Source organism: Saccostrea cucullata, unplaced genomic scaffold (genome assembly GCF_032062105.1).
Source record: "Saccostrea cucullata isolate Sc308-1 unplaced genomic scaffold, CSIRO_AGI_Scuc_v1 ctg939, whole genome shotgun sequence".
NCBI lineage: Eukaryota > Metazoa > Mollusca > Bivalvia > Ostreida > Ostreidae > Saccostrea > Saccostrea cuccullata.
Window position 1 is genome coordinate 209,847 of NW_026925621.1, and position 27,576 is coordinate 237,422.

General features: G+C 32.5%; 1 protein-coding gene across 1 annotated transcript; it reads left to right on the top strand.

Moving 5' to 3' along the window:
- The first annotated feature begins 504 nt into the window (after positions 1–504).
- Positions 505–27,576, top strand: LOC134269368 (fibrinogen C domain-containing protein 1-B-like). Its single transcript, XM_062751566.1, has 5 exons — positions 505–636; positions 2,788–2,936; positions 3,324–3,420; positions 7,736–7,900; positions 27,232–27,576. Exons 2-5 carry the CDS (start codon positions 2,910–2,912, stop codon positions 27,477–27,479), a joined length of 537 nt encoding a protein of 178 aa, XP_062607550.1. The 5' UTR covers positions 505–636; positions 2,788–2,909; the 3' UTR covers positions 27,480–27,576.

The window sequence follows — 27,576 nt, forward strand, 5'->3', positions numbered from 1 at the left end:
ATCAAGATATGATGCTGAACAAATTTCAAGATTTAACAGAGAAGGAATTAGTTAAAATAAGAAATCAAACTTCAGTTCTCAAGGAAGAAAGCAGAGAATTACTGGCAGAATTAAAAAAATTGGAGAGAAGAGACAACGGTATAGAAACAGAAAATACAAAACTTAAACAGATGTTAGAAGCTATGAACGAGACAGTACGAAGTAATCAAGATATGATGCTGAACAAAGTTCGAGATTTAACAGAGAAGGAATTAGTTAAAATAAGAAATCAAACTTCAGTTTTCAAGGAAGAAAGCAGAAAATTATTGGCGGAAAACAGAATTATCAAACATCACCTGCAGATGCAGAATGAGACCCTGTATGAAGAAATTCAGCAGTTAAAGAACAAAGAATCGGACGTCAGAAATAAAAACCGAAAATTGTAAACAGAAAATCGTCTCTTTAGAGAACAGTTAAATGATCTGAAGAACACACTGAAAGATTTGAAGAGGTCCGTAAATGAGGAACGATTTAATAAAATAGAAAACTCCCTAAAAACATTTTCAATATCCATCAATGATACATTAAATGGTTTACTTGAGGAACACACAATTCTAAACCTGCAGTTTATTAATATCTCCACCTCTTTATCTGCTGGTAAGTTTCCTTAAGTTTTAGTTTCAGGTTTCGTCAAAGGGCAACATGTCCAAAAATTTATTTTTACAATAGCCCAAAAACTATGTTGGTATAAAGTTAAAACTTTTACAGTTTATAAATTTTTTATTGATTAACAGACAGAAAGTATCACCTGATAAAAAATACTTGGAATAATATTAATTGAGAATTTTTTTTCCCTAAAAATGCATATACTTTTAAAAAAAACACACCTAATTTATTCCGTGCTTTTAGTGAAAACCATCATTGCAGAAACAAAATATGTTTATCAATGAAGGGCAAGTTGGACTTTGATAGCCTCTGGAAAGTTGTTTTCCCTGTTTATTTTGTCCAAATGTTAAGACTTGAAAGTGAAAGTACACTGCAAATGGCGGATTCTATAGGGGCCTTGTCTTTATACATGTCATGCTTTCAGTAACAGCCTTTCAGAGACTGTTCACGTCCAACTTGCCCTTCAATGATAAACATTTTTATTTCTATGTTGGTTTTCACAAAAAGGACAGAATTAAGTAGGTGCATCTAAATATGCACATTTTCTGATACAATTTTTCTCAAAAATTATCTTTTTTAAAAATATTTGTTATCAAGTAATTATTTCTATCCATTAATCAATGATAAACTGCAAACGTTTTGAATTTTGAAGTAAAACTCGTTTGCATTAACATTTATCGTACCATAATTTTTTTCCCAGATGAACCAAAGAACTTAAATCGGTAATAACCAATATTTGCCACCAAATCAAACTTTGATGGAGATATATTTAATTAAAATCTTAAACAAGGGGGTATATGCTGACACCAAAGCACTGAATATTTTCATAAGTAATGACGCCATATGTACATAATGACGTCACAAACATGACGTAAATTTAAGTTTTTTATGAATTTTACAGAAAAATGTACATATTTTGTCAATATTTTGAGTAAAAGTCACCGAGCGCATGTGTGTTCAGGATCAATATTTTGATATAATGTGTAGATTGATTGATTGTATATTGTTTAACGTCCCTCTCGAGAATTTTTCACTCATATGGAGACGCCACCACTTGCCGGTGGAGGGCTACAAATTTTGTCCTATGCTCGGCACTCAGGGCCTTTGAGCAGTGAGGGATCTTTTTCGTGCCAACACCTACTGCGACACGGGGCCTCTGTTTATACGGTCTCATCCGAAGGACCGGTCTCCATGTCCCACATTGGGATTCAAACCCGCGACGTAAAGATTGACTCCTTACTTCGCGACTCTAGAGCACTCTAACCACTGCACCACTCGGGCGACCGATATAATGTGTAGAATGACAATATCAATGAAATATGTCAATTTTGTTCCTGAACAAACTTGCGCTCTATAAATTGTAAAGCTAAAATTGTTAAAATTTTGTCCATTTTGTCCTCTTTCTGAAAAAGGATATAAAATCGGACTAGTTTGTGACGTCATAAAATCAAAAATTGTGAATACACTGCTTTGACACTATAATATTTTCTGTTAATTTATATTTCTCATACAATTTATTGAATTCAGCACATTTCAGGAAGTTTTCAAAATTTGACTTTTGTGGGGGCAAATAAATGCAATATACCGCATATAGTTCTTTATCCTAACTTGTGCCATGAGATACATGTATATAAAATGTAGATACGTAAAGTAATATACGTATAAGAATTTACTTTTTACACAATTTTACAAGCAACATTTTTGATATGTATACTGTAGACAGGGAAATTTTCGCCCGTTTTTATTTTCACCCCTTTCGCCCTACCCTCATATGGGCGAATTTAAAACGGGGCGAAAAGAAATAATTGAGTATATTTTTTCTTAAAATAAAACTATGAATGGGCGAATTTAAAACGGGGCAAAATTGTTTGCAAGTGTTATAGGGCGAAAATTAAACGGGGCGAAAATAACCCTGTTTACAGTACCTTCATATAAATCAGTATTTTTGGACTGGGTTTTTTTTTTGACATAAACTTTTTAACTTTATTTTTTTTTTTACAAAAATTAAATGAAATATTCAAAACTATAAAATTATGGATCATGTTTGGTGTTCTTCAAATTTATTTTAGGCCGGTGATGCATATATTGATGCGGATATTTTAAATGTTTTCTCTATTGTCTATTTTACTTACTTTTTTTTAGTAAAATCAAAAGTGTACCCAAAGGATTGTTACAATATTCTTGAGCAGAATAAGTTGTTAAAAGGAAAAGATGGCGTCTATGACATTTTGATTAATTCTGACATCACTTCCGTTTTTTGTGACATGACTACAGATGGAGGCGGATGGACGGTAGGTACAAATAGGTTAAGTGACACAGATTACTGCGTGTGTGATTATGAGAAAGGTTTGTATGTGTGTGTGTGTGTGTTAATATGAAAGTAATTATATCTTTGTGAATTTTCACATGGAGGTTTGTATTAATATTGGTATGTTTATATGTACGTTTGTGTGGGTATACATGTGTGTTTATATGTAAGTATGTGTGAATATGTGTATGTTTATTTCTGAATATAAATGTATCTTTTATGTGAAGTTAGTTTACATGCATCTATGTTTATTTGTAAGGTTTTCTCTTTATGCATGTATAATTATCTAAGTTAATTTTAAAAGAAAATAAAAAATAGGCCGGTGAGGTATTAGCAGAAGATAAATAAAAGATTTCTACCATATTTATAGGTTATACAGAAGAGAATAGACGGATCAACTGATTTCTATCGAACTTGGGAAGAGTATAGAAAAGGTTTTGGGGATCCAAAGAACAACTATTGGATTGGTAAGAATACATATACAATGTATACAATGTACTTTGAAATACAACAAAATATTGTTTATATTTATACCACCTGCTTGTAGTTGAGGGAAACATAGAAAAGTTTGACCCTATTAAACCAATTGTCAACGGAAAATGACCCAACGTTTACAGTGACTTTCGAGGGATGGAAATTTTTACATTGTTACCTTCCGCTACTTGTCTTTTTTATTATAGAACACTGGCTCTTCCATACAAATAAAGAAAGTTAGGCACGCGAATTTATTTCTTTTCTACCAATTATATACAGAGCATATTAGATGAATAAACAAAATTGATTTTCGCTGCATGTAAGTTTGTTTTTTCTGTTTTGTTTTTCTTTGATTTTTTTTTCATGAACAGCAGTAGCATTGTTTTAGATTTTAATTTTCATTTCTTCATGTATCTTTCGGGTTCAACCCAGTTTTTGAACATATGTAATACTGAGATCAAAGTAGTACATGTTTACTGTCAAACTGTCAGACACTATAGGGTTATTGAACTTATATTGGTGAATATTGGCACGAGTTGGCTGTTCAAATGCACGAGCTTGCGAGTGCATTTGAACAGCCAACGAGTGCCAATATTCACCAATACAAGTTCAATAACTCCTTTATTATATAGCTAAAACATTTCAACATAATTTATAACAATTATTCCAACTTAAAAAACCCTCAAATTAATGATTTTTTAGTATCGGTATTCAAATTAACGTCTGTCGTGTTAACGTTCAATATCGCATCAATCCAATGACCCTACCGAGCGATATGATTTGCTTATTTACGTTTAAATGGGTCTTATACGTACTGTATTTTAATAAATAATTTCATTTTTGTGTGAAAAATAAACACATCTTACCTAGATACCACTTCCTTTCTTTAATTTAGCTCTGAGAATTTGAACAGACGAATTTTTTTAATTACAGCGGGGCGTTCGATATTGAACGCTCGTATTCGGAATGTTTCGGGCACACTCATATTCGTAATACAAAGTTAGCGTTCAATAAAACGTCAAGATATTGAACGTTAAAATTCTCTAGATTTTTGGTAGTATTTTATTAGAGACTATTTATTAGCTATATAATAAAATGTGTTATCATGCCTACACGTCTTAATTTACCAACAATTTTAAGTTGCAATCTCCATTGAAAAGTGTAATATTTACAATAAACTTAACGAAGAAATAACTGCAACAAAACAGTCAAAAAGCAATGACAAAAACAACTTGTATCGTAAATAAATTAGCTATATAGTAATCATGAAAATTTCTTATGTAATAGGTCAGAAAAATGCTTTAGTCAGCAAATATTATTCTCACAGTTTACACTTTCATTTAAAACGGTGTAATTTATTTACAGTAATAGAGAGAAGATACATACAACAGAGTGACACACAAAATGTCCCAATCAGAGTATCCTATCCCAGTGCATTTGTACTCAAGTATCTTTTTGTACTCTAGTTTCTTAGTTACTCTACACCCTTCGGTACTTTAACCTAAAAGGTGTTAAAGTCTTTTTTCGTACTGTGTCTTTTTATGTATACTCTTTCTCTAAATTTACTCTATTCTTTGGTACTCTACTATCTTTGGTACTCTACTGCCATTGGTACTCTACTGTCTTTGGTACTCTACTCTTTTTGGTACTCTACTGTCTTAGGTACTCTACTCTCTTTGGTAATCTACTCTCTTTGATACTCTACTCTCTTAGGTACTCTACCCTCTTAGGTACACTATTTTCTCTTTGAACACCTAGCTTTTTGTAAGACAGTCTTGCTCATGCATACAAAGTGACAGTGATTTTAATTTATGCATTAAAAATAATAAATATTTATTTAAAGTCTTTGTTGATGTACCCGACTTTAAATAAATATTATCTTATCTTTTAAATATATAGAACATTCCTTTTAAAAAATTCAATTACAAAATGTGGACATAACACGAAATTCAAGATTCAAGAATGTTCTAGAAAAAAATGACTATAATCCTTGACCACTCTTGAATATTCAAGAAGTTTCTTTCTGTTACTCAATATAGACATGACTAAACAAACATTATCAAATTATCAGAAACCTCACGACACTTTGTCGAAATGAAAACTTTTAAGATTTAATCAACATTGATTTTGTATTGGTTTGATTTACAAAACAAGTTATTGAAAATGGTCTCACTTTTTATGCTGTTATATTGCTTTTAACACAATCTCTCCAAAAAATAGGAACGTCCGATTCTAACTGTTTTGTATTAAAGAATGTAAATCTAAGCATTGAATTCATATTTTGGGATGTCTTCGGTCCTATAACACACCTGGCTGTGCCGACAATTTGAATACCATGTGTTAGCGCGATTAATTTTGTTAATCTTTAAAGGGAATTTAGCGCCCTTTAAAACTGGTTTGCTTTATATATAAACGTAAGAGCCGTTTATGACGTTTTGACGTCGTAAATTTAAATAACGCAAACGAACATTGCGAGGAAAAAAGTGACAAATTAATATTAAATGCACATCTGTTGTATTTTTACGTTAATTCAACAGTGTTAATTTCTTTTTATTAAATTATGTCAGACACTGTACATTTTGATGATCATAAAGTATTGGAAATGCATAGAGTACCTACTGTTTATTCTAACGCGTGGTGACAAGGTTTCGCGTGTGTTATAGAGATTTGAATGTCATGGAACAATATTCAATATCAAAGTCCACAAAACAATGCAAAATAGGAGCAGAGCTAAACATCAGAGGTGGGATCAGGTGCCATGGAGGAGTGAGCATCCCCTGCTGACAGGTCACACCTGTCGTGTGCTCCTTGTTATGATTGGGAAATAACGGAAAAATCCGTCGACAATTTTGTGAATAAATAATGGGCTAACAATAAGTATAAAAAACGTCAGTCAGCATTTGACTCAATGTTGAATTGTATTTGCTGACAAGGTCACAGAACTTATAAAATTACAAAATAATGATTTTAAACGAGACTGCTGATATTCTTGTTTCATCAACTTGTTTGTCAATAATTTACCTCGTTTTAGAATTTGTCCATACGTAGAGCATGCTCTTACGTATTGAAGAATTTTTTATATAAACACCTTATAAAGGTGATGAAGGTATATATTGCTGCATAAGTAACCCCCCGTTCACACATAGACGCCGCTTCTACTACGATCAAAGCGTGGCCAAAAGCTTAGCCGATCGTGACAAATCGCAGGAGAAACGTCGTGGAGTCGTCATAAGCGTAGTATGATCGCAGTAGGGTCTTCATGATCGGAGAGCTCTACGCTCTCACCACGCTTATTTTGAACATGTTCAAAACAAGCGTAGCGGGATCGTGGCCAACAAGAATCGGGGTTAAGTCGTAAAAAGAGCGTAGTAGAAGCGCCGTAATCGTACAAGCAGCGCGGAAGCATCGTAGAGAGATCTTCGTGATCGTAGTAAAAGCGCCGTAAGAGCGTAGGAACTTACCAAGTACGCTCATACAACGCTCCTTCTATGTTCATACTACGTTCTCTCTATGATCTCTCTACGTTCCTGAAGATCCTACGAAGACCTACAATGACCTTACGCCGATCATATCACGACCTAGCAGAAATGAGTTTGTTCTTATAGCGCTGATATTTGACGAATCATCATCTATAAACTACATGTAAAGGGTGACACTATATTTGATAATAATTTGCCACTGAGACTTTTCACATCTTGTTACAGTTACAATTGAAAATGCCTGTAAACCATGTCGTAAAGCCCGCAAAAAAAAAACTGCGGTTGCAAGATATGTATCATCGCTAAACGGTTGCAAGATATATTTACATCATTGCCAAAATCGTACTAGAAGCGTAATGCAATCGTAATATGATCGGCGCCACCGTAGCGACATCGCGGTACAGTCATTTAGGTCTGTGTAGCGTCGTAGTATGGTCTTCAATGTCGTAGTGGCAGCGTAGCGTAAACGCAGTAAACACGGCTGCTTGTCGGCAACGGTCTGCGTAACATCGTAGTAGAAGCGTGTTGACGTAGGGACATCGTAGTACGGTCGTAACGAAGACCAAATTTCTCTATTTAGACGCCGATCGGCTGCGATCTGCCCCGATCCAAAAAATTTTCAGATCGTGGCTTGATCGGGATGATCGCCGTAGAGTCGCAGCTCTGTGTGAACGGGGGGTAAGGGAAGTTGACACGTTTATCATGGAGCTTGGCTGTTAGATTATCATAATTTTTTTATATAAATTATTTCAAACAATTAGGATAAAATCGTATTCTAATCAATAGTCATAAACATTAATTTCAATGGTTTTTTCTAATTGTCATTAAGGAAATAATGCAATCCACGTATTAACCAAAGATAAGGACCAGGAGCTGCGAGTAGATCTCCAGGCATTTAATGGGGACACAGCGTATGCTGAATATTCCACGTTTTATATCGGAAACCAGCCTAATAAATACCGACTCACAGTATCTGGATACACGGGAACTGCAGGTAAAAGTATTTTACATAACCTTGATCTGAAGACTTTTGTAAAACAGCTGTTTAATAGAGATTCTGACTAGGGATGTCAATGAATATTCGAATATTCATTTGATGAGTTGATATTCGAATATAAATTTATGATTCGAATATTCGGATTTTAAGTATACAAGCATCAAAAGAAAAGCAAATCTGGCAAAAACTGAAGTTTTATCAGAAATTGAATCAAATTCTTATCGTTTTTATTTAAAACAAAATTAAAATACACTCCTCTTGAATTACCTTGAAGGTGTGAAGAGTGTATCGATTAAAATAATAAAAATTATTCATTTGATCATTTAATTAGAGGTATAACAGTGTCCAGTACTTAGAATTAGTTTGCATTGTTGAAAGGACACATTTTTTTAAGTAACACACATGGATCCCTTGTTTATGTATGTATCATTTAAAATCATTATCAGGAAAATAATAAGCGAAAAGTAATTGCTTTTAATGTTTCTCCATTAGATAATTGTTCTGTGTTGTATAAATCTGTAGGGTTATCAGTGTACACTTTGGTTAGATGATCAAGTAATCTGGAACTTATTAAAAGAATCTTTTGAATTTTCGGTGGAAATTTTTCTTATTATATTTTGGATGTAAACTCTTCATATATTCTGCAAAATATTTTAAGAATATACATGTAATTATAGTGCATTTACAAAACACACATGAAATTTTATTCCAAAATAATGACATAAAACGTATATTGCTTGACAAAAGAGTGAAGATGTATGCATATTATAATGAAAGATGTATTTGTCTTATCGAATATTCGAATATATTCGAATACTACTATCGAATATTCGAATATCAATCATTGACAATTTTGACATTCCTAATTCTGACATTAACCTGTTGCAGCGCTGTGTCATGATCTGATGTCAAATAGTATCAATTATGTTTATAAAGAAAAAATATCACGAAAATACAGGCATTTCTGTAGAGGAAAGGCATTAGATAAATATAATTCAGAGCTAGATTGAAGCACATTTGCCTTTTCGAAAAGCGCCAATTTCAAAATCGTATTTTAAGACACCTTTCGGTCATATGCATGTACATCTTTTAAATTATTCTAGTTCTTAACATTTTTTATCATCACACCTGTTAAAAAGCATTCTTCAAAAATTTGTTTTATTTGGTATAAATTTAAATTAATTACAGTTTTTTTGCAAAAACCTATGACATCATATCAGGATGAAAATAGTTCAATGTGAAAAATTCCACCATACCATACGTTTCAGTAACCATGCATTGCGTATCATGTATTGCACATGAAATGGTATTTACTTAAGCATTAAATTCATATTGTGGGATGTCTTCGGTCCTATAACACATCTGGCCGTGCCGACAAATTGAATACCGCGCGTTAGGGCGGTATGATAATCATAAAGTATTGAAAATGCATATAGTTCCTACTGTTTATTCTAACACTCAGTGACAAGGTTTTGCGTGTGTTATTTAAGCATTGAATTAATATCTTTGGATGTCTTCGGTCCTATAACACACCTGGCCGTGCCGACAAATTGAATACCGCGCGTTAGCGCGGTATGATAAATTTGTCGGCACGGCCAGGTGTGTTATAGGACCGAAGACAGCCAACAATATTGATTCAATGCTCATATTTACATTTTCTAATTTTCCTTCTTCATAATTGCTTATTTCGTTAATTTTTAATGTGAATTTAGCACCCTTCAAAACTTACTTGGCAAATAGACGTAAGAGCCGTTTGTGACGTCAGACGACGTTGCAAAGTTAAATAACGCAAACAAACATTGCGAAGAAAAAAAGTAACAAAAATTTTAAACGCACATTTGTAGTATTTTTACGTTAATTCAACAGGATTATAGTTTTTAATTAAATTAAGTCAAAACTTTGTACGTGTACATTTTGGTGTTCAGAGATTATAGAAAATGCATTTAGTTCCTACTGTGTATTATAACGCGCGGTGACAAGGTTTCGCGTGTGTTCAAATACAAGATAGAATAGATAGAAATTTGAATGTCGTGGATTTCTAATGAATTTCATAAGGAAAAATACACGGAATGTAATTATAGAGATTTGAACGTCATGGATTTCTAATAGATTTCATAAAGAAAATTACACTGAATGTAAATATAATCATATATTTACATCTGCAAATGTTTGCCTTCATATAACACTCCTGGAAGCAATGTGTATCTATAACTGTATAAATACTGGTACTGGGTCAAGAGATCATAGATATGGATAATCGTTCGTTATAATTTCTCAGTGACATCATAAAAGGTTGATGAGCGTTCAGTGGATTGTATAAATGCCGTTGGGTTTGACAAATAATGCATTTGACACGTTAAAAGTCGCAATCAGGCAAATAAAAAGTACGGATAAGTCACAAATGTAAATATAAGTAATAAGGTATCATTTTAAAACATCTATCTGGCTATAAATACGGGTTGGTACGAGATTAAATTCACCATGAAACCCGAAGGGCTTTATGGAATATAATCTCGTGACCAACCCGTATTTATATCCCGATATATGTTTAATTTAACCTTTTTTCTGCCAACGTAAATTTTTGAATTGGCAAAAAGAAGTAACGTCACACGTAAATAACGTTACAATAGTTGTGACGTTATTGAAAATTGCGGGTTAACGTTGTTTCAATGACGTGATTTGCACCTGCGTTATGTAAAATTTTAACAGAGGAAGATCCTGTTTCAGCGCATGATCTGAGACAAAGTATATATTTTTTTTATTCAAAGAAAGAGACATTTCAAAAACAAATGTGTTGTTTGAACATAACCTCATCTCCAACACGTACACTGCTGTACGGTCGATTCCTTACTTTTTAAACTAAATTACGCACTGATCGATAATTTGGTTGATCTACTGTGAAATATTTACATTCCGTTTATTTTTCCTTATGATGTTCATTAGAAATCCACGACATTCAAATTTCTATAACACACGCGAAACCTTGTTACTGCGCGTTAGAATACACAGTAGGAACTACATGCATTTTCTAAAATCTAGGAACAATAAAATGTACAATGTTTTGACTCAATTTAATTAAAAACTATAATCCTGTTAAATTAATATAAAAATGCTACAAATGTGCGTTTTAAATTGATTTGTCACTTTTTTCCTCGCAATGTTTATTTGCGTTATTTAACTTTGCAACGTCATCTGACATCACAAGTGGCTCTTACGTCTATTAAACACGTCAGTTTTGAAGGGCGCTACATTCACATTAAAGATTAACGAAATAAGCAATTATGAAGAAGGAAAATTAGAGAATGTAAATATAAGCATTGAATTCATATTTTTGGCTCTCTTCGGTCCAATAACACACCTGGCCGTGCAGACAAAGAAAGACTGCACTTAAGCTATGAGAGTTGGAACCCGGTGTTTTTCCGCAAAATAAAATTCCAAAATTCATTCAATTTATGTTTTATAGGTATTAAACAATATCTTAAGAGCAGGTTTTGGTATATTATATAACATGAAAGTATTAAACAATGCCGAGCGACACCAGCTTTTGAGACGGGGGTCTAGTAGTTTTGTCTCATTTCTATTGTTATTCATATGCATACCAGTTTTCAACGACTTTGTTTACATCGAGTCGCAACTTGACCATTTTTTCTTATTTGCACAGAATGTGTATTTTAACTTAAACTTATACATATCCAAAGGACAATGTTGGTCAAGTTGCGGCTCATATCTAATTTAAAAAAAAATGTCCCCAAACTAGGGTCGAGATAACTACTAAATTAACCGGTCACCGTGCATCAACGATTGATATTATAATCACCTTAATCAGGTGACATTCTGCTGTTCGATACGCTAATGCTTTCATTGAACATTTCATTGTGTGTAAGTCTCTGTTGTGACAGTATCTATTGTACTTCAAACTATGGGATATTTTTGCGCAAATTTTAATAGGGTTTGAAGATAATATGTCTCTTATTTAACTTTATGCTTTACATTAGGGGTGTTTGGAAAGAAATCTGGTATTGACAGTGTCAATAGTAAGTACGTGTATCTATAGGCTTATGTCGCCTCAGTATTGTGGTCTGTAGAGCGAGACATCTACCCCATCCCTTATCATCAGAATCATTTCATAATTGTGCACCATAAAATCAACAAGATCTCTCTCTTCTCCATTTAAATTCGTAGTGCGAAAAAAATCATATGTGCTAATGTTTACATTCCACAACCATGCGGTTTAAATGACTCCGCCTATTTGCGGATACCTTAGATTCGAAAGTGGTCCCGTTCAAATTTCCGGAATTTAAGGCTTTTACATGTTCTTTTCAATTACATTTTCTGTAATTATAGAAATATGTATGACAAAAAATTCTAGAAATAAATATCACAAGCATGTGCTTGCACATTAATCATAGATTAATTTATTGATATATTGTAATGTTAAGCTTAAAATGGGTAGACAAAAAGGTTCCAACTCTCATAGCTTAAGTGCAGTCATTCTTTATCATACCGCGCTAACGTGCGGTATTCAATTTGTCGGCACGGCCAGGTATGTTATAGGACCGAAGACAGCCAAAAATATGAATTCAATGCTTAGGTGTAGGTAGTGGAAAATGGATGTATTATAGCCATCAAAAATTATTTCGGAATATGAATTGGTAAACTTTCCATTTTGTATACTGGTATGTATTTACAATGTACGGAAGATAAATACATTGTTTAAAGATAAAAGTACTCTGAAAGCATTCTGTATGAAATGTTATTTTTTATTCTAAACAAAAAAATGAAATACTTCATTTACTTATAAACCAGCTAGTCTGAAACTCTACACTGATAAGAAGACCGTGTAATATAGAGGTTAACGTCTTAATCAAGAAATTAAAAACCTAAAACAAATCGCGTGTATTTTATTGCTATATCTTGTTGTCTAAAGAATTCAAATACTGTTAGGATATTTTTGTCCTCCTGACAAGCCAAACCTTTATGCCATTAAATACATGGAATAAAAAATCAAATGTGTCAATTAAAGACATTTCTCATCAACTATTTTTTGAAAATCATTGTTTTCTGGGACCTGTACAATTTGAAAACTGAGAGTCGGAAATAGAATAGTCCTCATTTTGTATGTCTCTGTTCTTTTCTTAAGTAAATTGTGAATGATTTACCTGAACCCTTATAAGTAGTGTCACTTTATTTTCAATCTGTATAGAGTACATATTAAAAGTAAATGAATATACATGTACATTGCTTTCTGCTAAAATTGAAGCATTATGCAACAATTATACATAGTTATAGGAAGTGGATGCATATTTTACATTTAACGCGTGCAGTGACAGAGGTTCTTTCGTAATAACTTGATGAATAATGGTAAAGCGTTATTCTTTTTTTTTCATTTTTAAAACATTTAACGCCCTCTCCGGCCTCAAACAGCGGTTTGTCCTTTTTAAAATATATTTTCAGAAATCGGTGGCGAGTTCAGATCTTTTTTAGTGGGATACGAGTCAGAAGCAACCAGCTCAAACTTGAAAAAAAAAACCAAAACATATGAATAGAGGGGAAAGGGGGGGGGGCTTGGTTAAGTTTTTATTTTCAAATTTAGAATATCGAAATTTAATTTATTGGGGAATTGAGGTAAGAATTTGAATAAGTCTAGAACCGAGCGCACTTTTTTGTGCACAATAGATATAGTTTTTTTTTCAATGGCACTGTAGCTATCAAGATATTTTTCAGAGAGCTACAGTTCTTCAGCTACCACAAATTATGAAAATCGCTCTCCATTATATCACTAAAGTTAAAGATTCATATAGGTATTACTTTTATATCGCCTAAATTCTGGTAAATAATCCTTCCTGTTGATTTATTATAAACTTTCAATATCTGAACGAAGCCCATTTATCTTTGAATATATTTTTCAGTTACACAAGTCCACCTGCGATCTTTTAATTGGAAGGAAAAAATATATAATGTGTAATTAATTTTCAGACCTGGTTCTTTGCGGCTCAGCCCTATTCCGAGTGTCCGAATATCGGGCGTTAACAAAATTCTGAATAAATGTACCGATCGTATTGTGATTTAAAATAAATATTTTAAACATGCATAAACTCACCCTAGTAAAATTTAAATAAGACTTCACAAAATTCCACATTTTTTGTATTTTGTATCTTAAAAAATATTAATGGTAACATAATTAAAAAGAATTGTTTTTTAATAAAACTAGCTGCAATAATGTAGCTCCCCCCCCTCCGGGGGGATGACCCTCTCAAAAAAATATCAGATAAAAAAAATCGGAGAGGGCTACATAATTGCAGCTAAAATAAAACATGAACAGTTATCCCCCCTCCTGAATTCAAGAAAAATACCCCCCCCCCCGAAAAAAAAAATGGTCAATCACTTTATGCTATACTTATTTAACTGAGGAAACCAACTGTGCATTTGAGAATTACTAAAAAAAAAAGTCAATCAATAAGTTTATAGCATTATAATAATGTATTCAAAACAATTCAAAATTAATCGCATGTTTTAGTAACAGTGTTTTTATTCATTCTCTCTCTCTCTCTCTCTGAAATTGTATTTGTCTATATTATGTTTTCAAAGGTACAACTACACACATGTACATATTCCATAATGTAAATGGAACTCACACGAGTAAGTAAGGAAAAGGTCGATATTTTAAAGAATCGCATATTTCGTAACACTTACGTACTCTAACGGATGGGGGTTGGGGTGGGCATGGATCAAGTTTCTCCCATTTTTAAAAAAAAAGAAATAGTAATTTGCTATTTTATAATACATGTATTTTGTTTATATTTTTTACACTCAAAGACGGCTGTCCCCTTGCTGTTTTTACTTTCTTCTTAGAGCCAAAAACAATAGTGAGACTTATCAAAATAATCACCTTTAATATCCGGGTATATTGTTTTTAAATTTTAAACACGGCCAGGTGTGTTATAGGACCGAAGACATCCAAAAATATTAATTTAATGCTTATATTTACATTCTCTAATTTTCCTTTTTCAGAATTGCTTATTTCGTTAATCTTTATTGTGAATTCAGCGCCCTTCAAAACTGCCTTGTTTTTCATTTCCCCCCACCTACCACATTTTGTACTTTAGGCAAGTTTCTACTGCAGTTTTTAAATAGATTTTCAATAATTGTTTTAAATTTACCTAGTCCCGAAGATATCATTTAATTTATGCATGATTACCATTATTCAAAGGGACAAACCAGAAAAATATATCTGACAACACTTTGTATTTTTGTATACGTGAACTTGATTCTGTGTAGTCATCATCAGAGGAAGGTGCAATTTTTACTTTCCTAGCAAAAATCTAAAATATCTGTACTGCTGTTCAAACTGACACACTAATGTCAGGAATATATTTAGGATATATCCTACACGATGAAAATAGAAAGATCCATAGCCTTTTAACAAAATAAAATAAAAAAAACCAATCTGTTTCGAAAATAGATTGTCACACAAAGAATTTCATTCATATGCTTTACATGTATATTTTATCATTAGAGATTTCAATAAAATTGCGTCATTATTTTCCATTAGGATTCTGGAAGAAAAATGGTCACATCAAACTGATCATGATTACTCCTTTCTCTGTAATACATTGAATTCATGAGTCTTTTTAAAAAAATGTATGAAATATTAAAAGTTACACCGGTATGTAATAAATAAAGTCAGTACGGAACAAATAAAAAAGAAATATTGAAAATTAAAATTTCGGAATACAATGAAAGAAAAACAAACATTTGAACTTATTAGCTTTGGTTATCTTACAATATCTATTCAATATGTGGATTATTAGGTGCCTTATTTGAGTAGCAGCATGAAAAATCTGCATTTAGGAAACTTACGAAAAATACATCGAACACAGGAAACAAAATGAAACAGAATATAAATTTTAATTTGTTCATTCGCAATAAAATAAAACAAATAAACTTGACAATATTAAATCACGGAAATAAACAATCAGTCAATTAATCTAAATGCTTCAAGAGTTACTGGTAATCTATAAACTCGGAACGTTTTCGCAGGGTTTGGCTTGCACGTACTTATCATTATGACGTCATTTACGAAAAATGACGTTGATTCTACTCATTGCTGCTAAATGGACGAGTAGTACCTCAATATACTAAATTTTTAATAGTATGAAAATATACCTTTGAAATGAAATCGTGTTCATTGAGCATATTCAATAATAGTAGTAATTATACCGGTATTATACGTAACAACTCATTTATTTCAAAAATTCATGGCGTCATCGCTGGTTAGAAATTCACTTTGTTTATTTATTTATTTGCTTGAAATTTTCATGATATTCTACAAATAAGCCATGAAAACTTTAATGTTATGCAATAAAATGATGCAAAAGTTCAATAATTGATTACGTTGAATAGAAGTAAAAAGAATACAAAGTCACAATTCATTTCAATAAAATCGGCCCAAAATCGGCCCCGTGGCATTTGACGCAAATGTGTGATCGGCCCAAAATCGGCCCAGTGGCACAGAAGTAGTGAAAAATGATACCTTTGTTGCAACCACTATTGAAATAATGACCGCTATATATTGAAATAAGTTCAATGAAAATAGTTCAATGTGAAAAATTCCACCAGTTCCTCAACCATACGTTTCAGTAACCATGCATTGCGTATCATGTATTGCACATGAAATGGTATTTACTTAAGCATTAAATTCATATTGTGGGATGTCTTCGGTCCTATAACACACCTGGCCGTGCCGACAAATTGAATACCGCGCGTTAGGGCGGTATGATAATCATAAAGTATTGAAAATGCATATAGTTCCTACTGTTTATTCTAACACTCAGTGACAAGGTTTTGCGTGTGTTATTTAAGCATTGAATTAATATCTTTGGCTGTCTTCGGTCCTATAACACACCTGGCCGTGCCGACAAATTGAATAACGCGCGTTAGCGCGGTATGATAAAATTGTCGGCACGGCCAGGTGTGTTATAGGACCGAAGACAGCCAACAATATTGATTCAATGCTCATATTTACATTTTCTAATTTTCCTTCTTCATAATTGCTTATTTCGTTAATTTTTAATGTGAATTTAGCACCCTTCAAAACTTACTTGGCAAATAGACGTAAGAGCCGTTTGTGACGTCAGACGACGTTGCAAAGTTAAATAACGCAAACAAACATTGCGAAGAAAAAAAGTAACAAAAATTTTAAACGCACATTTGTAGTATTTTTACGTTAATTCAACAGGATTATAGTTTTTAATTAAATTAAGTCAAAACTTTGTACGTGTACATTTTGGTGTTCAGAGATTATAGAAAATGCATTTAGTTCCTACTGTGTATTATAACGCGCGGTGACAAGGTTTCGCGTGTGTTCAAATACAAGATAGAATAGATAGAAATTTGAATGTCGTGGATTTCTAATGAATTTCATAAGGAAAAATACACGGAATGTAATTATAGAGATTTGAACGTCATGGATTTCTAATAGATTTCATAAAGAAAATTACACTGAATGTAAATATAATCATATATTTACATCTGCAAATGTTTGCCTTCATATAACACTCCTGGAAGCAATGTGTATCTATAACTGTATAAATACTGGTACTGGGTCAAGAGATCATAGATATGGATAATCGTTCGTTATAATTTCTCAGTGACATCATAAAAGGTTGATGAGCGTTCAGTGGATTGTATAAATGCCGTTGGGTTTGACAAATAATGCATTTGACACGTTAAAAGTCGCAATCAGGCAAATAAAAAGTACGGATAAGTCACAAATGTAAATATAAGTAATAAGGTATCATTTTAAAACATCTATCTGGCTATAAATACGGGTTGGTACGAGATTAAATTCACCATGAAACCCGAAGGGCTTTATGGAATATAATCTCGTGACCAACCCGTATTTATATCCCGATATATGTTTAATTTAACCTTTTTTCTGCCAACGTAAATTTTTGAATTGGCAAAAAGAAGTAACGTCACACGTAAATAACGTTACAATTGTTGTGACGTTATTGAAAATTGCGGGTTAACGTTGTTTCAATGACGTGATTTGCACCTGCGTTATGTAAAATTTTAACAGAGGAAGATCCTGTTTCAGCGCATGATCTGAGACAAAGTATATATTTTTTTTATTCAAAGAAAGAGACATTTCAAAAACAAATGTGTTGTTTGAACATAACCTCATCTCCAACACGTACACTGCTGTACGGTCGATTCCTTACTTTTTAAACTAAATTACGCACTGATCGATAATTTGGTTGATCTACTGTGAAATATTTACATTCCGTTTATTTTTCCTTATGATGTTCATTAGAAATCCACGACATTCAAATTTCTATAACACACGCGAAACCTTGTTACTGCGCGTTAGAATACACAGTAGGAACTACATGCATTTTCTAAAATCTAGGAACAATAAAATGTACAATGTTTTGACTCAATTTAATTAAAAACTATAATCCTGTTAAATTAATATAAAAATGCTACAAATGTGCGTTTTAAATTGATTTGTCACTTTTTTCCTCGCAATGTTTATTTGCGTTATTTAACTTTGCAACGTCATCTGACATCACAAGTGGCTCTTACGTCTATTAAACACGTCAGTTTTGAAGGGCGCTACATTCACATTAAAGATTAACGAAATAAGCAATTATGAAGAAGGAAAATTAGAGAATGTAAATATAAGCATTGAATTCATATTTTTGGCTCTCTTCGGTCCAATAACACACCTGGCCGTGCAGACAAAGAAAGACTGCACTTAAGCTATGAGAGTTGGAACCCGGTGTTTTTGCACAAAATAAAATTCCAAAATTCATTCAATTTATGTTTTATAGGTATTAAACAATATCTTAAGAGCAGGTTTTGGTATATTATATAACATGAAAGTATTAAACAATGCCGAGCGACACCAGCTTTTGAGACGGGGGTCTAGTAGTTTTGTCTCATTTCTATTGTTATTCATATGCATACCAGTTTTCAACGACTTTGTTTACATCGAGTCGCAACTTGACCATTTTTTCTTATTTGCACAGAATGTGTATTTTAACTTAAACTTATACATATCCAAAGGACAATGTTGGTCAAGTTGCGGCTCATATCTAATTTAAAAAAAAATATCCCCAAACTAGGGTCGAGATAACTACTAAATTAACCGGTCACCGTGCATCAACGATTGATATTATAATCACCTTAATCAGGTGACATTCTGCTGTTCGATACGCTATTGCTTTCATTGAACATTTCATTGTGTGTAAGTCTCTGTTGTGATAGTATCTATTGTACTTCAAACTATGGAATATTTTTGCGCAAATTTTAATAGGGTTTGAAGATGATATGTCTCTTATTTAACTTTATGCTTTACATTAGGGGTGTTTGGAAAGAAATCTGGTATTGACAGTGTCAATAGTAAGTACGTGTATCTATAGGCTTATGTCGCCTCAGTATTGTGGTCTGTAGAGCGAGACATCTACCCCATCCCTTATCATCAGAATCATTTCATAATTGTGCACCATAAAATCAACAAGATCTCTCTCTTCTCCATTTAAATTCGTAGTGCGAAAAAAATCATATGTGCTAATGTTTACATTCCACAACCATGCGGTTTAAATGACTCCGCCTATTTGCGGATACCTTAGATTCGAAAGTGGTCCCGTTCAAATTTCCGGAATTTAAGGCTTTTACATGTTCTTTTCAATTACATTTTCTGTAATTATAGAAATATGTATGACAAAAAATTCTAGAAATAAATATCACAAGCATGTGCTTGCACATTAATCATAGATTAATTTATTGATATATTGTAATGTTAAGCTTAAAATGGGTAGACAAAAAGGTTCCAACTCTCATAGCTTAAGTGCAGTCATTCTTTATCATACCGCGCTAACGTGCGGTATTCAATTTGTCGGCACGGCCAGGTATGTTATAGGACCGAAGACAGCCAAAAATATGAATTCAATGCTTAGGTGTAGGTAGTGGAAAATGGATGTATTATAGCCATCAAAAATTATTTCGGAATATGAATTGGTAAACTTTCCATTTTGTATACTGGTATGTATTTACAATGTACGGAAGATAAATACATTGTTTAAAGATAAAAGTACTCTGAAAGCATTCTGTATGAAATGTTATTTTTTATTCTAAACAAAAAAATGAAATACTTCATTTACTTATAAACCAGCTAGTCTGAAACTCTACACTGATAAGAAGACCGTGTAATATAGAGGTTAACGTCTTAATCAAGAAATTAAAAACCTAAAACAAATCGCGTGTATTTTATTGCTATATCTTGTTGTCTAAAGAATTCAAATACTGTTAGGATATTTTTGTCCTCCTGACAAGCCAAACCTTTATGCCATTAAATACATGGAATAAAAAATCAAATGTGTCAATTAAAGACATTTCTCATCAACTATTTTTTGAAAATCATTGTTTTCTGGGACCTGTACAATTTGAAAACTGAGAGTCGGAAATAGAATAGTCCTCATTTTGTATGTCTCTGTTCTTTTCTTAAGTAAATTGTGAATGATTTACCTGAACCCTTATAAGTAGTGTCACTTTATTTTCAATCTGTATAGAGTACATATTAAAAGTAAATGAATATACATGTACATTGCTTTCTGCTAAAATTGAAGCATTATGCAACAATTATACATAGTTATAGGAAGTGGATGCATATTTTACATTTAACGCGTGCAGTGACAGAGGTTCTTTCGTAATAACTTGATGAATAATGGTAAAGCGTTATTCTTTTTTTTTCATTTTTAAAACATTTAACGCCCTCTCCGGCCTCAAACAGCGGTTTGTCCTTTTTAAAATATATTTTCAGAAATCGGTGGCGAGTTCAGATCTTTTTTAGTGGGATACGAGTCAGAAGCAACCAGCTCAAACTTGAAAAAAAAAACCAAAACATATGAATAGAGGGGAAAGGGGGGGGGGGGGGGGGGGGGGGGGGGGGGGGGGGGGGGGGGGGGGGGGGGGGGGGGGGGGGGGGGGGGGGGGGGGCTTGGTTAAGTTTTTATTTTCAAATTTAGAATATCGAAATTTAATTTATTGGGGAATTGAGGTAAGAATTTGAATAAGTCTAGAACCGAGCGCACTTTTTTGTGCACAATAGATATAGTTTTTTTTTCAATGGCACTGTAGCTATCAAGATATTTTTCAGAGAGCTACAGTTCTTCAGCTACCACAAATTATGAAAATCGCTCTCCATTATATCACTAAAGTTAAAGATTCATATAGGTATTACTTTTATATCGCCTAAATTCTGGTAAATAATCCTTCCTGTTGATTTATTATAAACTTTCAATATCTGAACGAAGCCCATTTATCTTTGAATATATTTTTCAGTTACACAAGTCCACCTGCGATCTTTTAATTGGAAGGAAAAAATATATAATGTGTAATTAATTTTCAGACCTGGTTCTTTGCGGCTCAGCCCTATTCCGAGTGTCCGAATATCGGGCGTTAACAAAATTCTGAATAAATGTACCGATCGTATTGTGATTTAAAATAAATATTTTAAACATGCATAAACTCACCCTAGTAAAATTTAAATAAGACTTCACAAAATTCCACATTTTTTGTATTTTGTATCTTAAAAAATATTAATGGTAACATAATTAAAAAGAATTGTTTTTTAATAAAACTAGCTGCAATAATGTAGCTCCCCCCTCCGGGGGGATGACCCTCTCAAAAAAATATCAGATAAAAAAAATCGGAGAGGGCTACATAATTGCAGCTAAAATAAAACATGAACAGTTATCCCCCCTCCTGAATTCAAGAAAAATACCCCCCCCCCCCCCGAAAAAAAAAATGGTCAATCACTTTATGCTATACTTATTTAACTGAGGAAACCAACTGTGCATTTGAGAATTACTAAAAAAAAAAGTCAATCAATAAGTTTATAGCATTATAATAATGTATTCAAAACAATTCAAAATTAATCGCATGTTTTAGTAACAGTGTTTTTATTCATTCTCTCTCTCTCTCTCTCTCTGAAATTGTATTTGTCTATATTATGTTTTCAAAGGTACAACTACACACATGTACATATTCCATAATGTAAATGGAACTCACACGAGTAAGTAAGGAAAAGGTCGATATTTTAAAGAATCGCATATTTCGTAACACTTACGTACTCTAACGGATGGGGGTTGGGGTGGGCATGGATCAAGTTTCTCCCATTTTTAAAAAAAAAGAAATAGTAATTTGCTATTTTATAATACATGTATTTTGTTTATATTTTTTACACTCAAAGACGGCTGTCCCCTTGCTGTTTTTACTTTCTTCTTAGAGCCAAAAACAATAGTGAGACTTATCAAAATAATCACCTTTAATATCCGGGTATATTGTTTTTAAATTTTAAACACGGCCAGGTGTGTTATAGGACCGAAGACATCCAAAAATATTAATTTAATGCTTATATTTACATTCTCTAATTTTCCTTTTTCAGAATTGCTTATTTCGTTAATCTTTATTGTGAATTCAGCGCCCTTCAAAACTGCCTTGTTTTTCATTTCCCCCCACCTACCACATTTTGTACTTTAGGCAAGTTTCTACTGCAGTTTTTAAATAGATTTTCAATAATTGTTTTAAATTTACCTAGTCCCGAAGATATCATTTAATTTATGCATGATTACCATTATTCAAAGGGACAAACCAGAAAAATATATCTGACAACACTTTGTATTTTTGTATACGTGAACTTGATTCTGTGTAGTCATCATCAGAGGAAGGTGCAATTTTTACTTTCCTAGCAAAAATCTAAAATATCTGTACTGCTGTTCAAACTGACACACTAATGTCAGGAATATATTTAGGATATATCCTACACGATGAAAATAGAAAGATCCATAGCCTTTTAACAAAATAAAATAAAAAAACCCAATCTGTTTCGAAAATAGATTGTCACACAAAGAATTTCATTCATATGCTTTACATGTATATTTTATCATTAGAGATTTCAATAAAATTGCGTCATTATTTTCCATTAGGATTCTGGAAGAAAAATGGTCACATCAAACTGATCATGATTACTCCTTTCTCTGTAATACATTGAATTCATGAGTCTTTTTAAAAAAATGTATGAAATATTAAAAGTTACACCGGTATGTAATAAATAAAGTCAGTACGGAACAAATAAAAAAGAAATATTGAAAATTAAAATTTCGGAATACAATGAAAGAAAAACAAACATTTGAACTTATTAGCTTTGGTTATCTTACAATATCTATTCAATATGTGGATTATTAGGTGCCTTATTTGAGTAGCAGCATGAAAAATCTGCATTTAGGAAACTTACGAAAAATACATCGAACACAGGAAACAAAATGAAACAGAATATAAATTTTAATTTGTTCATTCGCAATAAAATAAAACAAATAAACTTGACAATATTAAATCACGGAAATAAACAATCAGTCAATTAATCTAAATGCTTCAAGAGTTACTGGTAATCTATAAACTCGGAACGTTTTCGCAGGGTTTGGCTTGCACGTACTTATTATTATGACGTCATTTACGAAAAATGACGTTGATTCTACTCATTGCTGCTAAATGGACGAGTAGTACCTCAATATACTAAATTTTTAATAGTATGAAAATATACCTTTGAAATGAAATCGTGTTCATTGAGCATATTCAATAATAGTAGTAATTATACCGGTATTATAAGTAACAACTCATTTATTTCAAAAATTCATGGCGTCATCGCTGGTTAGAAATTCACTTTGTTTATTTATTTATTTGCTTGAAATTTTCATGATATTCTACAAATAAGCCATGAAAACTTTAATGTTATGCAATAAAATGATGCAAAAGTTCAATAATTGATTACGTTGAATAGAAGTAAAAAGAATACAAAGTCACAATTCATTTCAATAAAATCGGCCCAAAATCGGCCCCGTGGCATTTGACGCAAATGTGTGATCGGCCCAAAATCGGCCCAGTGGCACAGAAGTAGTGAAAAATGATACCTTTGTTGCAACCACTATTGAAATAATGACCGCTATATATTGAAATAATTATATCAATAGCGGTTGAGAGTGCATTTCAATATCAAATATAGTTAGTAACCACTATTGAAATACGACCATTATTGAAATAATTATATCAATAGTGGTTGAGAGTGCATTTCAATAGCAAACATAGCTAGTAACCACTATTGAAATACCACCAGTATTGAAATAAATATATCAATAGCGGTTGAGAGTGCATTTCAATACCAAACATAGATAATAACCGCTATTGAAATACCACCACTATTGAAATAATTATTTCAATAGTGGGTAAGATTTATTTCAATAACAAACATAGGTTGCAACCACAATTGAAATAATTGAATTGAGATTTCGATATGGAGTAAATTATGGTTTAGTTTTGAAGTATTATCAGCAACTATCAAAATACTTATTTAAATCACTTTTAAAATTATAATATCAACAAGAGCAAAGCTCGATGTAAAACAACGAGTAGGTCCTCCGTCCTGTTTGACCTGAAGTTACTTTTATTTTTTACGAAAATGAGTAATAATACCGAAAAATGGTTTAAATCCTCTAAATCTATGTTAATTAATGCAGAAATTAGCCAGTTTTTGCTACTTCCGGTTTGACCGGAAGTGATGACGACGGATGGAAATTTAATTTTTAGGCTCCCAGTGACAGATGATACCCAAAATCTTGTCAAGAACTGCAAAAATATGCGTTTTCAGACTACTTCTGGTTTGGCCGGAAGTGACGTTGCCGGACGTATTTTGACTGCAATAGATATATAGCAATAAATATTACATGCAACACTTAATGACTTCAAGACGCACTTATCAAAGCGAGGCTACTCTACTTCGGAAATTGATCCTATTATCAAGGAAACGGTCAACACAAACCGATCAAAACTCATCATCAAAAAGACTAAAGAACAGTCATTACGTAACCCTACAGTACTGGTTACTAAATTTAACCCTTGCGTTAAAGGACTGAAAAAACGAATTCTAAAATATTGGAACACCATTCTTAGAAATCCACAATGCAAAACTTTATTTAATTCTCAACCAATCATTGCTTACAGCAAACACAAGAATATAGGTGACGAGATAATCCGGTCTCACCTAAAACAAACACCATGATTTATGTCCGTGACCCCTGATGAGGCTTCTTAATAGCCGAAACACTCTACAACTACTTGCATAATTCAAATCAGATATTAATCTGCTCTATGCAAAAAACATATCTACTAAAAGTGTGGTTTGGAGTGTCGGGTCCTAATAAATCTCTTACAAGTTTGGCTGATTGATGTCGCTAATTTTCACACGTTGCCAGACGTATTTTGACTGCAATAGATGTAGCTTGACATTTTGAACAACTTTGCTTCTTTGACGTTTTACAAATTCTCAATACTTTTTAGATATAAAAGAAAAACTTTCGATCCCGCTAGGCCCTTAATTTTAGGGGCCAGCCCTTTTTCCGAGATATCATTTGAAAGATCTTGGAATTCTTCACATTTTTTGTTATACATGTTGTAACAAAATATTTCTAGGTAAAAAGTAATCGTTGAAAAAGTTTCAATATTTTTTTAGTTCGCGGTAGGACTATTTTCGGGCCATAACGAGCTTCCGTACACAGCAATTTGGGTGAATATGAAATGCGTTCCGCACAACTACATTTATTGCTCTATTATCACTAAAAATCTCAAGTTTTTATCTTTTTGAGAAAACTCGCAGGCAAACTAATCCATAAAATTCACTAAAATGCAAAAATCTCAGAACCGGAAGTGGCGTCATCAAAATAAAAAAAATATATGTCTAGATTGTTTGTTTCATCAGCCATGAAAGTTTAATGAAAATCGAGCAAACCGTTTCCGAAAACTCGCGTGCACAAAATCAGTAAGAAAAAAAGAAAAAAAAATGTGGAAAAGAAACCTAAGAATAACAGAAAGGTCTTCCGTTGGAACTTGATAACTATCTTAATCTTCATTTAAGGACAGATGATACAAACAAAATATGGATGCCTGGATTGATATATATTGTTTGGTCTGATTTCATTGAAAATAATGCAAATAATAAATTTCTAGAATGTAAAGAAATTGTAAACCTTCTCTGATGTAGTTCAAAATTTTGCCTCACAAAAACCATCTTTATTAATTTATACACTTCAACTATTATGGCTTGTTCACACGACGAGTTTAATTCTTAGTAAATTAATGCGAAGTCAAAGGAATGCGAATCAAATTAATGCGAATTAAATTGCGTTCACACGACAGCTAATACGAAGTAAACTAATGCGAATTAAACATTTTTCCTTTACAGTCAGGCGACATGCCTTATTTCTTAAGAACATTTAACTAAAGATACCTTCTATTTATTCTTTTTGGAGTTTTTATCAATGGTGATAAATATGATAGCTGTTGAAAGAGAGACTTTAGTAAAAAAAATAAAAAAAAGATATTCGATTCAGTTATGGATCCATGATTGTTTTCAAAGGGGGTGGTGTGGTGTAAGGGAGCTATGATCTAATTATAATATTTCCAGGATTTACAATGTATTTTATTGATTTGATATCAATGTAAACTTTAAATATACATTATATATGCATTTGGTATTTTTATGATTTAATTTGTCGTGAATATTTGCGAAGGTAGTTTTGACAAACTGAAATTTTATCATCTACACAACATTGTTTTCGCCTTTTCTTATCGTAGTTGATGAAACAAAAATATATTAAACGATTTCTTGATAGTAAAGTCATAATAAAGGGGAGTAATCAAATGTTGAACCCGCTTTTGATTGGTTAATCTGGATCTTGAATCTCGAAACTCGAATTTCGTAGTTCGAATCTCGTATTTCAAATCTCGAATTTCGTGTTTCGAACCTCGAATCTCGAATGAGCTTTCTGGGCTTTCGTAATACGGATTATAGACACAAGTTATACCAACTTAAATTGTCCTCTCCATTGATTCACATGAAAATAATATAAAAACCATTATAAACAAGATTGATATTGAAGCTTTTTCCCAGATATAATTATATCAGCATGTAACCAAATGAATGTCGAATTCATTGATTTGATAAATTTCCTATACCAGTTGATATATTAAATTAATTGATTTATCGGTAATTCAATATAGATTATCATAAACAGAAGATGTGCTTGTTTTCAAATATATTTAAAAGACTAAGGGTGGGTTATATGATACATGCAATCAAAATTTAGCAACATCAAGTTTAACATGTTTATTTTAAATCTATTAATGATGCGTCTATTTTTTTTTAATAGCATTTATTTAAATCTTCCATGAATTACACATTTGAATATAATTCATCATATACTCTGTTACAGGTGACACTTTGGCTTGGCACAGTGGATATAATTTCACCACTAAAGACCAGGATAACGACATCTATAGCGGTGTTAACTGTGCTACAGACCGACGCGGAGCCTGGTGGTACCACAACTGTGCCAACTCAAACCTGAACGGAGAGTACGGACAGTCTGGTGTGTCTGGTAGAAAATACCCGATATGGTATGGCTGGAAATACCTGGAAGCATTAAAGCAGACTGTGATGATGATCAGACACAAGATCTGAATCAGATTGTTATCAATTATAACATATATCATTGTTATTTTGTCTGTTTATAGTACATGTATCAGCAACTCGTTTTTATTACATATTGTTTTGTTCA